The sequence below is a fragment of the Cibotium barometz genome, chromosome 36 (genome assembly GCF_041138505.1).
Source record: "Cibotium barometz isolate CiBa-2024 chromosome 36, ASM4113850v1, whole genome shotgun sequence".
NCBI classification, from domain to species: domain Eukaryota; kingdom Viridiplantae; phylum Streptophyta; class Polypodiopsida; order Cyatheales; family Cibotiaceae; genus Cibotium; species Cibotium barometz.
In genome coordinates this window covers 27,806,300-27,819,010 of record NC_141081.1, presented here as the reverse complement: position 1 = coordinate 27,819,010, position 12,711 = coordinate 27,806,300, and the positions used below count along the sequence as shown (strand labels likewise).

The 12,711-nt window shown below is 41.1% G+C and overlaps 1 protein-coding gene across 1 annotated transcript; it reads left to right on the top strand.

The window, feature by feature from the left end:
• Positions 1-1,813: 1,813 nt before the first annotated feature.
• On the top strand, positions 1,814-12,172 carry LOC147617722 (fumarylacetoacetase). Its single transcript, XM_086775968.1, has 14 exons — positions 1,814-2,136; positions 2,652-2,730; positions 7,127-7,185; positions 7,310-7,431; positions 9,707-9,781; positions 9,864-9,948; positions 10,068-10,167; positions 10,289-10,348; positions 10,445-10,515; positions 10,634-10,696; positions 10,797-10,861; positions 11,408-11,504; positions 11,597-11,725; positions 11,803-12,172. The coding sequence occupies exons 1-14, from the start codon at positions 1,933-1,935 to the stop codon at positions 11,863-11,865; spliced, it is 1,272 nt and encodes a 423-aa protein (XP_086632094.1). The 5' UTR covers positions 1,814-1,932; the 3' UTR covers positions 11,866-12,172.
• The last annotated feature ends 539 nt before the right edge of the window (positions 12,173-12,711 follow it).

The following is a 12,711-nucleotide window of genomic DNA, read 5'->3' as shown; positions in this document are numbered from 1 at the left end:
ATAAAAACACACGTCAAAGCATTTATTGGTAAAGTCCAAAAGGATGCTAGCATGTCTACATCCATAAAGTCTTTTCTTTTGGGAGGAGATTGTGGGTATGTTGAAAAACCACACAATGTAAATCATGACTAGGAAAACTTCTATGCACAAAATGTCAAGATATGACTTTCTTTGCGTTAATAAAATCATCCTAGAGGTGTATTTTTTAAGTTGCATATTACATTAGCAAAATTTCATCAAATCATTCAATGTTGAATTATGGCACTTTGAATGTCATCTAGCTCTTCTTACTTTGCATCATTATACCATACACTAAAAGCATATTACCCTTGTTCATCAATGTTTATATTTTGTTTATCTAAACGTTGTGTTATTTATTTATATTCGACTTTGAATAGATCTTGTTAATATTAACCTTATGTTGAAGAATATAACACAACATGAAGGCTATAAAAGTTCGCTATCACTATTGTGCTCTAAATCTATGGTTATACCTAGAAGATTGTCCCCATACCAATATCCACCCATTCCCCCTTCCTCCCCCTCCTTCACATGTGCTAAGAATATGCAACACATACACACTTTTATTGTATGGCCACTTTAACAAAATATGCTATATAAAGGTAGGCAATCTTGGAAATGGTGAGGTTCTTCCATGTATGAAATTTCTTCCATCTACTATATAAAGCTAGATAATCTACTATATATATATATATATATATATAGAGAGAGAGAGAGAGAGAGAGAGAGAGAGAGAGAGAGAGAGAGAGAGAGAGAGAGAGAGAGGTTTGAAAGATGTGAAATTGGCACCATATGAAATTAGTCAAAAAAGTAATATATATCTCAAATCAACTATTTGCCATGCACATACGTCTACATGCTATTGTGAAAATGATTTAGCCCTAGGAAGATAATAAATAACTTACACATTATAATTATACATGTATCCTAATGTACATGTTATTGTGAAAATCAAATAATAGAAAATAACTTGCACACAACAATTATTATAGCTCTGGTAATGGTTTTGTTGGTCTTGTCTTATGTCTTATGAGGACTCAAGAGTAGGGGGATTGGTGGGTTACTCAATGGTAGCTTTGTCAATTGTATCACCCATCAAGGGCTATGACTGGATGCCTTTTTATAAATATCTATATTCTTATATTTTTTGATGTCACATTTGCAAATTAATAACAATTTGCATTTAAATGTAAAATCTTAGATCTCATGGGTTGATGCAACATACCAATGGGAGTTGTGGTGATAATTTGTTTTGAATATAAAATCATAGCTCTCATGGTTGTTGATGCAACGTAACCACGGAAGTTGTGATGTGCAAGGAACACATAGGTCCTGGGTTCAATCCTTGCCCACCACACACATAAGGTGCAAAGCCTATATGACATTTCTTTCAGTATCCTCTCCTCCGATGGAACACTTGCAAGCTAAACACATGAAAAAAAAAGGTTGATGCAGCGTGCTCAAAGTTGATGAAAATAGGGGTGGGGAAAATAACCTAGTGGTAGAGCTCAAGGCCGAGGAGGCGAGGGTGTGATTAAAGAAACGAACCTGCTCGCAACAAAAAAAAAGGTTGATGAATTGTGTGTGTGTGTGTGTGTGTGAGAGAGAGAGAGAGAGAGAGAGAGAGAGAGAGAGCAAAATACCATTAATGAAATAAACTACTGAAATTTGAAACAGTTATTACATAATGAATATTGCTAAGTTTTATATTAACTGATAATAAAATAAAATAATGTAATTATGGCTTGTCCCCTTCATTTAATGACAACGTGGTGTTGGGCAAAGATTGTCCACGTGAGTTTTAAGCACTTCTTCCTCGTTGCAGAAAAGCCCACTATTTCAAGACGCTTCTTCGGTTCTCTCGCTATCGTCCCTTTTGGACTGTAAGATCGAACCTTTTCCCCAGCTTTCATGGCGAGCTCCTGCTTTCTGCCCATCTCTTCCGATTCCCCTTTCTCCATACACAACCTTCCCTATGGAGTTTTCCGGCCTTCACCCTCCTCTCCTCCTCGCCCCGGCATCGCCATCGGCGATCATGTCCTGGACCTCAGCGCCATCGCCAGATTTGGTCTCTTCAAAGGCCCCTTGCTTTCCTCTTCCGACTGTTTTCTTCAGGTAAGGATCGTATCCTGCTTTGCTATTTGCTTTTCGGAAGGATGCCTTTTGCTTTCTCGAAGGAAGTTCTCTGGTTTTTTTGGATTTTCCTTTTGTAGAAGGCTTGAAGGGATCTTCCTTTTTGCGTCTCTTTTTCCTACGCTGAAAGAAGAAGCTCGGAGTTGCTTTTAGCATTTCTGCTTTTTTTCTTTTTGTTTTTTAGAAAAGAAGCGCTCTCAGTTTTCTCCCGAAATCTGTGTTGTTCCAAGCTTGACGATCACGCACTCTCTTCTGCTTGTCACGGAAATCGTGAGGACTACCTTTTGTGCTCACAAAAACTCACTAAGGGACTTGCGAGGAAGTCTGTTTCCATCTCCTCTTTAAAACCTTTCAAAGATGTGTTTAGGTGTGTCATTTGAGTGTGTTTAAGATGTGATTAGCGTCTTTATTTGCAGATTATGGCTTAAAAGTATGTTCAGCTTAAGAGCTTATCAACACACAGGGGAATTAATGTTTACCTTTTGTCATTTTACCAGCCTACTTTGAACTCTTTCATGGCCATGGGAAGACCTGCATGGAAAGAGGCACGGGCCGCTGTGCATATGCTTCTCTCAGGTAGCAAGATCAACATTTTCTAATTATACCAGTGTTTCTGCATGCTTTTCCATGCTTTGGCTAATTTTTCCCTCACAGTTACAATTGGAAAAATTCATGCATAGTTTCAATGGTCATTTTCCGGCGAAGTTCATGCATGGTTACCTGTACTATATCCTCACTTAAATATATAGCAGCAGCGGTGTACAGTCCCACTTTTTTTGGAATGTCATCTCTGAAGGAGGAAGTCTTCACTAGGCATATGAGTTTCAGTCAAGCATCTCATAAGAGCCCTTCTCATAAGAAAGGATGAAGTGAGATTGTCTTCACATGAAGAGGTTTTTACATGTGCCTCTCCCAAAGAGAAAAGGATCCACTTGCTCCTGAAGCCCTTTTGTTGAAGAGGAAATCAACAAAATGCCATATATATTTGTGGGTAGGAATCATGAAATGACTAAACCCAGGAGACAAATCAGCTGACATCATGAACTGACTTTTCAACTAAACCCAGGAGATAAAAGAGTTGACATCCTTTTCCAGGCTATAGTCTGAGTAATAACACCATAGCATGCAGACATGTCAGACCATGGCATCTAATGTACTAATTAATCTCTATAATCAGACATTTTTTGGGCTCTGCCACTCGCAACAATTCATTCTCACTCTTCAAATTCTCTTTGAAGGTGTGTACTCACAAGGCTAAGTTGGGGACACCACCAAGGAAAAGTCATGTGGTTTAATGTGTGCACCATGGATTTCTACACTTTGTGGTACAATCCGATTCCTCAAGCTTCGTTGACTTTGGAACAGTGGGTGCCTTGAACAGCAATAAAGCATGGCTTTTCCCATCAACTGTTCAGGTTGTTCCCTCTGAACTGCAGAGCGGCTGATCTGTAGTGCATATTTGGGGGGGTGAGTCCTGGAGAAAAGTTATCTCCATTTTTGGGTTGGAAAACTGTCCTGTCACCTTTAGAGGCTCTACATTGTGGAAGTGGAGTTGTGGCATGAGTGCTTATAGTGGAAGACCTAATTGACGATTAGTGCTAAGCAAAATGCCAATTGAAACTGCGAACACACAGTAGAGAAGACTTGAGAGACATAAGTTATTGTATATTGCAATGAATGGATATATACAATGATAGGCAGATCTGAAAATTAAAATATGAATTGTGCATGCTATGTACCTAGCTACGCAAAAGGTTGTACTACTGTCCTTTGAAAAAATGCACAGTACACTGCCTTCTGGAGGTAAAGAATTGATAATGAAGCTTCAAAAGAGAAGAAAGAATTGGTTTGCTGTATTCATACATGCACAGGGTTGGTTGTATGCTTCTTTCCAAGCTATGTGATGAATCTCAGCCCACAAGAATGCTGTTTTTGTATAATCAACAAAATGCCATCTATATTTGTGCGTAGGAATCATGAAATGACTAAACCCAGGAGACAAATCAGCTGACATCATGAACTGACTTTTCAACTAAACCCAGGAGATAAAAGAGTTGACATCCTTTTCCAGGCTATAGTCTGAGTAATAACACCATAGCATGCAGACATTTCAGACCATGGCATCTAATGTACTAATTAATCTCTATAATCAGACATTTTTTGGGCTCTGCCACTCGCAACAATTCATTCTCACTCTTCAAATTCTCTTTGAAGGTGTGTACTCACAAGGCTAAGTTGGGGACACCACCAAGGAAAAGTCACCATGGATTTCTACACTTTGTGGTACAATCCGATTCCTCAAGCTTCGTTGACTTTGGAACAGTGGGTGCCTTGAACAGCAATAAAGCATGGCTTTTCCCATCAACTGTTCAGGTTGTTCCCTCTGAACTGCAGAGCGGCTGATCTGTAGTGCATATTTGGGGGGGTGAGTCCTGGAGAAAAGTTATCTCCATTTTGGGTTGGAAAACTGTCTTCTCATCTTTAGAGGCTCTACATTGTGGAAGTGGAGTTGTGGCATGAGTGCTTATAGTGGAAGACCTAATTGATGACTAGTGCTAAGCAAAATGCCAATTGAAACTGCGAACACACAATAGAGAAGACTTGAGAGACGTAAGCTATTTGTATATTGCAATGAATGGATATATACAATGATAAAGGCAGATCTGAAAATTAAAATATGAATTGTGCATGTTATGTAGCTAGCTACGCAAAAGGCTGTACTACTGTCCTTTGAAAAAACGCACAGTACACTGCCTTCTGGAGGTAAAGAATTAATAATGAAGCTTCAAAAGAGAAGAAAGAATTGGTTCGAATTGGTTCGCTGTATTCATACATGCACTCGGTTGGTTGTATGCTTCTTTCCAAGCTATGGGATGAATCTCAGCCCACAAGAATGCTGTTTTTGCATAATCAAACTGCCTTGCCGGTTTGTGTGGAATGCCTCTACTCTAGCTGGCTTCAAGACTGGTGCCGGCTGTCGAATCAAAATTTCATGCGCTTCATGTAGATTTGGAGACCCCTACGATACAACAACATTTGCTAATTCATAAGCTACAATCTTTCTTGCATTTTAACAAGCCGCTCACAACAGAAAGTTCAAATGCAAGGCTGGTGTTTGAAAAGAGGCAGATTGTGGACGACCCAAAAATTATAAAAGAACATATATTTCTTGTCATTTTAAGCAGCTCTTCACCCTGTCTGCAAAATCTGCAGTTGTTCTTGGTATCCGAAGCTTTTTCAGGAGTAATGTGGACATGCCAAACCATCTGAAAAGTTACCTGAATATGTCCCTAGCCCATGAAATAGGTACATGAAGGTTGGGTATGAGCCAGTCAACTAATCGCCTGTTAGTTGTCATATGAATTATGTGCAAGATGGTGATTGAGGGCTTGTTGTGATAGGCTGGGCTTTTGTAGCCTTCCAGAGGTACGTGCCTGTTTCAGAAGTATGTTAAAGCTTGGGGCTATTTCTCTAGAATGGCCCATGACAACTAAAGCACATGTTCTCCCTGAAGTGGTGTTCCATATCTCCTTGAATGGGTTTTTGCTTGTTAGCCTGTCCATTATAGTCTTCACATCATAGGCGCATATTTTTGAGCCAGAGCCAAAGTTTAATCAGGTTGAGTCAAAGCCTTCCACTAACATTGCATATTTGAACTCTTGACTTGCTGAATTGAGTATTTGCTGCATTTTGAGTGAGTTTGGCTACGCTTCCGCAGTAATTTTTGTTCTCGCTGAAAATTAAAGTGCGAATAGCCTTTTGTTCGGTGTTAGAGCAAGGTCTACTTGAGATCCAACTTTTGCTGTGAAAAGTTGCTGTTTTTTGTCAGAGTTTTGCTGGGCGGCTTGCAGATCAGCAAGAAAACACTTTTTTCTCAAAGAAGTTTAGGTTTTTGTGTCCTAGAATGAGTTGCAGTTCTAAGAGAAGCAAATTTACATAATCTAGCAAGTAGCTTGCCAAATTTTCTGCCTTCTGGCCACAAAAGTTGCCAGGTGGTTTGCTGAGCGTTTCTTTTGGGTGGGGAAAGGTGTTTATTAGTTCTAAGCATAGTCACAGGGAATGGGCATTTTTAGACTCGGGAATGTTGGGAATGGCAGCATCTTCCCGTTCCCATTCCCGTCCCATGTCACTCTATAGTCATAGGGAATGGCCATTCTCAATCTTTTCCGTCCCCATTTCGCGTCCCATGTGACTATGGTTCTAAGCTACCAAAGTTGCCAAGAGTTTTCTTTCTTTGAAAGTTGAGTGTTGGTGGTAGACAGCTACCCATTCCTTGCATGGTGACAAGATTTCTTCAGCAGACCTCACGATGCTGAAGTTTGATGGAGAGAATGGGTGCAAAGTGGGTGTGGTCTGATGCCTTTCAGCTTCATCTTGTGCAAAGTTCTTATACTGGTAAAAGGAAGGTTCTTCAAAATCACAGGAGGATATCACAGAAGAGGTGTCTGAACTCATTTCACTTCTAGAAATTTGCATATGAAGCCAATGTCTAAGGATGAGCATTCAATAGCATCAGTGATGTTGGAGGGCAAGTCTTGGGCAGCACCGGTGGTTTCGTGAGTGTCTTCACTACAGTCAGTTGCAGAGTATTTTGCAATGATGGCTGAAATTTTGTGTTTATTTCCTATGCATCACTAGCCAAGCTACATACTTCTTCCTGCCTTCCAATACTTCGTGGACTTTGTTAGCTCCATATGTAACTTGATGTCCCATATCACCTGGAAAACTATCTGGTCTATTGATTGTCTTCAAGTCCATCTGATGCCGAAATCCATGCTATATCATCTGAATCCTACTAGCTTTTAAAAATGTTTTCTATCTTTTACCTTAATCCTAGGACTCGTTAAGGATCATCTGTCGTTTGAGTTGTGCAAAGATTTATTCTGCATGTCTATATCAAAATTTGTAAACTTTTACTATTTTCTTTGATGGTTTCAAGTGATAAGTTTTGGAAGTCATTTCTTTATTGTAGGTGAAGATCCTAGTTTACGAGATAATTTGGATCTCAGAAAGAAGGCATTAATTCCTATGGTAAGCACTTTGATGGTGCTTTTAGGATGTATTGTTATCAAAAGAGGTTACAATGTATGCATGTGGATCTTATAAAATTTTAATTTCTCTTCTTTTTTTGAGGACATATCTTTGGTTTGTGCAGAGTGAAGTCAAAATGGAGTTGCCAGCAACAATTGGGGATTATACTGACTTTTTTTCCTCTGAGTTTCATACAAAAAATTGCTCCAAACTATTTCGGGGACAGTTCGAACTTCCTCCAAACTGGTGTGCTTAATATTTTAGCATTGCTCTTTCTTAGGCCTCTCTATTTAAGTTTCTGTCACTGTGTATTGGGTAAGTGGATAAATGATGTAACTGGTGTTTGAAGGCAATCTCTCACTTGACTTGTGTTATGGTGTCTCAAAAGCGTGGGGATGGGATAGGAGAGATGCCAGAGCTTCTTCACGTGGACATAACATGCCTGAACTGTATTTGGCTTTTTAGAGACATCTACATGAAAATCTTGGTCTTTTACGGATATCTACATGGAAATCTTACTCCAATTTCTTGTTTAGTTTGGCACAGGCTTTTTATTGGTGTACGTTGTCTAGTTGCTGTACTGTTCTCTCTTACTTCAAGTGTGCAGTTGAAGGCAGCACTTTACCTTCGGCAATAGAAAATCTGATTAATTTTGAGAGTCCTGATTTGAATAGTGTCCCCTCATAGTCTCCTTAAAAAATCTAATGACTTATTGGAGGACCATAGGGTTAGGATAGGGTGTATCAGATTGCTGGCCATTTTGTGAGTTTTGTTCTATGTATAGGAAAAGTGCCACGAGAGAAGAGGATAGGTATAAACATGGTAGTCAAGTTGCAGGCTAGGGACCTGTGAGGGGATTTCAAGTCCTTGATCTTTGATTTTCCAGGGGCTGCATGTTTAGAATTCTTCTTGCCTGCTTTTCCATGACTCTTCTTTTCCTAAGTCAAAAGCAAGTACTAACAGAACCCCTCTTCTGTCACATGCATCCCGCACTTGGATGCCACGTAGACATATCTGTACAAGAAGGTGCAGGACCTGGGCTGGAAAACTGGTCCCATGTGAGTCCAATCCGGGACGAGTCAGTTCCACTCCATTTGTCCGAGGTCAGGTGTGCATTGTCGTGCACATGAAACAATGCCAGTCCGCGTTGTGAGTCTGCCTATGGAATGATGTCAGTTGCTCTGTGTGTTTGGTCTATGGCTAGATGCCAGACAGCTGTGTAGGTCGAATGTAGAAGGGGGCATCCATTAGGGCTACCTCAGAAAGGGGTATTATACCCCATGTTTTGGGCAGGGGGTAGGCCTTAGGCCACCCCAAGGGGCCCATGGCCCTTGCCCACCAGCCCAGGAGGGGCTGGGCAGGCTGTCGGCCAGTCCAAGAGGGCTTGGCCAGGCAGCCGACTTGCCTTTGGGCCAGCCCAGCCAGTCGGCTAGCCCATAGGACAGCCAGAACGGCAGGCGGCCAGAGCCCAGAAGGCTGCCCAGCAACCTGCGCAAAGTGTCCAGCAGCATAGGTGTGCACTGTGAACACATGGTATTTATTAGCATTAAATGTTACTTTAAACAGGTCGTGGGGTTTTTTTTTCAGTCAGCCGACCTGGATAAGACCAGCTGACCAGCATTAAAGAGGGGTGTATAAACCCAAGGCATAAATCAGTCCCATCTATCTCATATTTCACCAAGTGTTGAAGCCAATCAAGGGGCCAGGATAGCCAAGGAGAAGCTAATGCAAGGGTGAAGGATTGAAGGTCAAGGGCAGAGGATTCTCCTCAGCCAAGAAGGTTCAGGTTCAGTCTTTTATTTCAGATTTGCATCATTCTAATAAAAGCGAATACACCATCTGTGGTGGGGGCCCTATAGAGGGCATTCTGGACCCAATATTGTGTCCTCTTCTCCCCCCCCCCCCCTCTCTCTCTCTCTCTCTCTCTATTTTCTGCACATCTATATTCAGTTTTGTATGTTATTCTCGTTGTGAAAAGTGTGCTGATTTTTGAGCATTGAAGTTAACGATCTCCCCCGTAGCTTCTGCATTTTACATCTTCTAAAGTTGGTCTCAGCCCAACTTCCAAGTCAAACATTGGCCGTTAAGGGGTCAAATTGATTTTTCTTTTCTCATCCAAAATCAGGCCCAAAAATAGTCAAAAGAAAGTTTTGATAGAACCAGTCAAGGGCGAGTCATTGAAGCTCAAAACTGGCCGAATCTGGCACAAATGGATAACAACGGTTGAAAGCAGCTAAATCTAGTGCACACCCTGTATGTGTCAGCTTTGAAGCTCTAGATGTGAACAAAACCTCCAGTGCTTCTGTGCTGTGAGGTAACCATTCTTCATTTGAGCTTGATTCGGTTCACCTCAAAGTGTTTATCCGCACGGATCAAGCATTGAGATATGAAAGCCCTCAGCATTGAGATTACAAAGTGCTATTTAGGAGATTTATGAAGTGTGTAAAGCTGTCTGCATCAGTGGCATCTGGTGTTTTTCTAATGTTTCCTTGTGTGATCCATATATATATTTTTTTGGCAGGCTACATTTGCCAGTGGCTTACCATGGTAGAGCATCGTCTGTCGTGATCTCAGGGACAGACATTGTCAGACCAAAGTATATTCTGTGGCCAACCTTTCGTGTTTTTGAAATTATGAGGTTTGTATGGTTATACATAATGAACCTTAATGTCATATAGGGGACAGTCATTTGCACCGAAACCTGATGGAAAGACGTTACCAACTTTTGGGCCTTCTACACGCCTAGATTATGAGCTAGAAATGGTGAGAGGATGCTTCTGGAAAGCTACCCTTCATTGCTATATTCATGCATGAAGGTTTTTCAAGCTCTTTTGGCATAATTTAAATGCCTCGCTAATATTTTTCGTTTCTTCTTGCTATAGGCTTTCTTTGTAGGCCCAGGAAACGATCTGGGACATCCTGTGACCACTGAGAATGCATATGATCACATCTTTGGTTTGGTTCTGATGAATGATTGGAGTGGTAAGGACTCATTGCTTAGTTGCTTTAGGGTAGTTGTCCGCGTGGGCTTTTGTTCTTGTATGCCTTAGTTTGTTAGGCTTGTCAATCATGTGGGCTGTAGTCATTATTGTGCTATTTGCAGCTAGGGACATACAATTTTGGGAGTCTCAACCTCTTGGACCATTTCTTGGGAAGAATTTTGGTGAGGACAAGTTTGGATTGTTTAGTGCAATCTAACCTTTCAAAATTTTCTCATGCTTATACTAGCTTTGTGGGTGTACTTGATGCAATGGATTAGGAACGAGCATCTCACCCTGGATCATAACTCTTGAAGCTTTAGAGCCCTTCAAATGTGAAGCTCCCAAACAGGTGATGGTGGTTTGAAATGATAGCCATTGGCTAGCATAGGTTAATGGTTGTAACTTGCATGATGCCAAGTTCCAACCTTGAGGCAAGACTGATGGCACTTTGATAAACATCTTCACAGGATCCCCCTTGCTTACCTTACTTGACCGAGCCATCTCGCTTCACTTATGATATTCCCATTGAGGTTGGCAGAGTTTTCCTCTTTGATTTCTGTTTTGTGGTTTTTAAGCTTCCAGCTTCATTTAAGCTGTAAGTTTGGCTTTTTTTTCTCTTGGGCTCTGAAGGTTACAATCAAACCAGGAGGGGGAGAGAAGCCATCTGTTGTATGCCGAAGCAATTTCAAGCACCTGTAAGTCATTACTGCTATTTAAAGGCTTTTTGCTTACACTTTCCCAAGGCATCTAAAAGAACTAGTTATGTGAGCTGTACATGATCATATTAGTGACTAAGGTTTCAGTGCTCTATATGGTTATCCCTTTAGCTATCTTTGTCTCTTGTTCTGGACTATCAATGTGCACTGGGTTATGTGAGTTTTGAACCCAGTCTCCGTCGATTATGTAACTAGCTCTCAAGTGCAAATGTGCGTGTAATTGTGTGCGAGCGCATGCGTTTGTGTGTATGTGTGTGTGTGAGAGAGAGCTTTCTGATTGGACGAGAGTCTGGGCACTGTGGACTATCTACCATGTCCGGAATCAGCTGCTTTTTATCTTGGAGAGCTCTCCTTTCTGTAGCTCAAGGTGTTTTCCCACGATTTCTGATCTGAGTTGTAGCTGTCCCACTCTGGGATAGCTATGAATGTACATTACTTTTATTAATGAAGTGGTGGCTTCACTTTAAAAAAAGTTTGTGCGAGAGAGAGGTTGATCCTGAGTGTGTTTCTGAGCCTTCGTGATAGGTATTGGACCATTGCCCAGCAACTTGTGCATCATACAGTAAATGGCTGTAATTTGAGGTCTGGTGATCTATTGGCAAGCGGCACTATCAGTGGTCCGGTAAGTAAAGCTCCATCAACTACAAGAGATGTAATCATCAATCATTCAAATTGAATTCTCTAGCATGCTGATACATTTGCATTTGATGACAGGATAAAGACAGCATGGGCTGTTTGCTTGAGATGTCCTCTAATGGGCAAGAGGATGTGATACTTGAAAATGGTGGAACTCGAAGGTATCTTGAAGATGGTGATGAGGTTATCTTGTCGGGTGGTTGTAAGGTACTTCTTTAGCTTGTTGTCTCATAAATCTTTACTTCTGCTTCCCAGAATTACTAAGAAGGTTTTTACCATTGCAGGGAGAGGGTTTTCTAGTGGGTTTTGGCACGTGCTGCGGCAAGGTGCTTCCTGCGAAGATTTAATAATACTCATGGCTACCTAGGATCCTTCCGTACTATAACAGACATTGAAAATCAAAGTGGACGACAAATTGAGATACTGAGTTTTGAAATCTTTGGGGCTCTGCAGAAGAAGAGTATTCAAGTTTGTACAGGTGCTTCTATTGGGAATAAGTGAAAAATTTGAAATGTTTTTTAAGGCATGTAGATATCCAAGCCATCAAATTTTAGAATACTTCAAGTACTAAGAACCTTAATATTGCACGTATCAAGGGAAGCAAAAATGTATGGGGGATTTTCACATTACTCCCTTAGATTGAGGTTTGAATGCCAGCTCACATTGAGAGAGAGAGAGAGAGAGAGAGAGAGAGAGAGAGAGATGACTGGAGCATAGGCCAAAAGGGAAGAGTAGTTGTTTCTTAGAACAGATGTCAGGCATGAAAAAGCTCACCCCTAGGTACTATTTCGGTGATCTCCATGAGCTCCCCAACTCCCTTAAAGTGAAACGATGCCTTTGTGTGTGGCAAGACATGTGTGTGGCAAGACATATGATGCTGGTGATTTTGCCTAGTCTAAATCTAAATCTGATTTAATTTATTCTCTTAAAAAAACAAGTAAAGGCTTTCACTCATTATATAAGGGCCGGTTCAGACGCAGCGGTGGGTGCAGATTTTTGGGCATGGTATTCTGAGAAGGTGTTCACACATGTGACGGTAATGTTTTATAGCCTAACGATTCAACCAACGGTGTAGCCTAGCTGGTGAGATTGCTTTGCCTATTGTGGCCGAGCCCCACAACTTGCAAACTTGCGTTGTCTTTTGGGTTGAGGGTGGTCAGTTTTTGTGCTGCAAGTGTCCATTGATGTGGACG

What these genes read in the sequence shown, in the direction of transcription:
- LOC147617722 (XM_086775968.1), top strand. Translation starts at nt 1,933, where the DNA reads ATGGCGAGCTCCTGCTTTCTGCCCATCTCTTCCGATTCCCCTTTCTCC. An exon ending in TAGATTATGAGCTAGAAATG is followed by an intron (nt 9,949 to 10,067) that starts GTGAGAGGATGC and finishes TTCTTGCTATAG; the next exon opens with GCTTTCTTTGTAGGCCCAGG. An exon ending in ATTTCTTGGGAAGAATTTTG is followed by an intron (nt 10,349 to 10,444) that starts GTGAGGACAAGT and finishes GCAATGGATTAG; the next exon opens with GAACGAGCATCTCACCCTGG.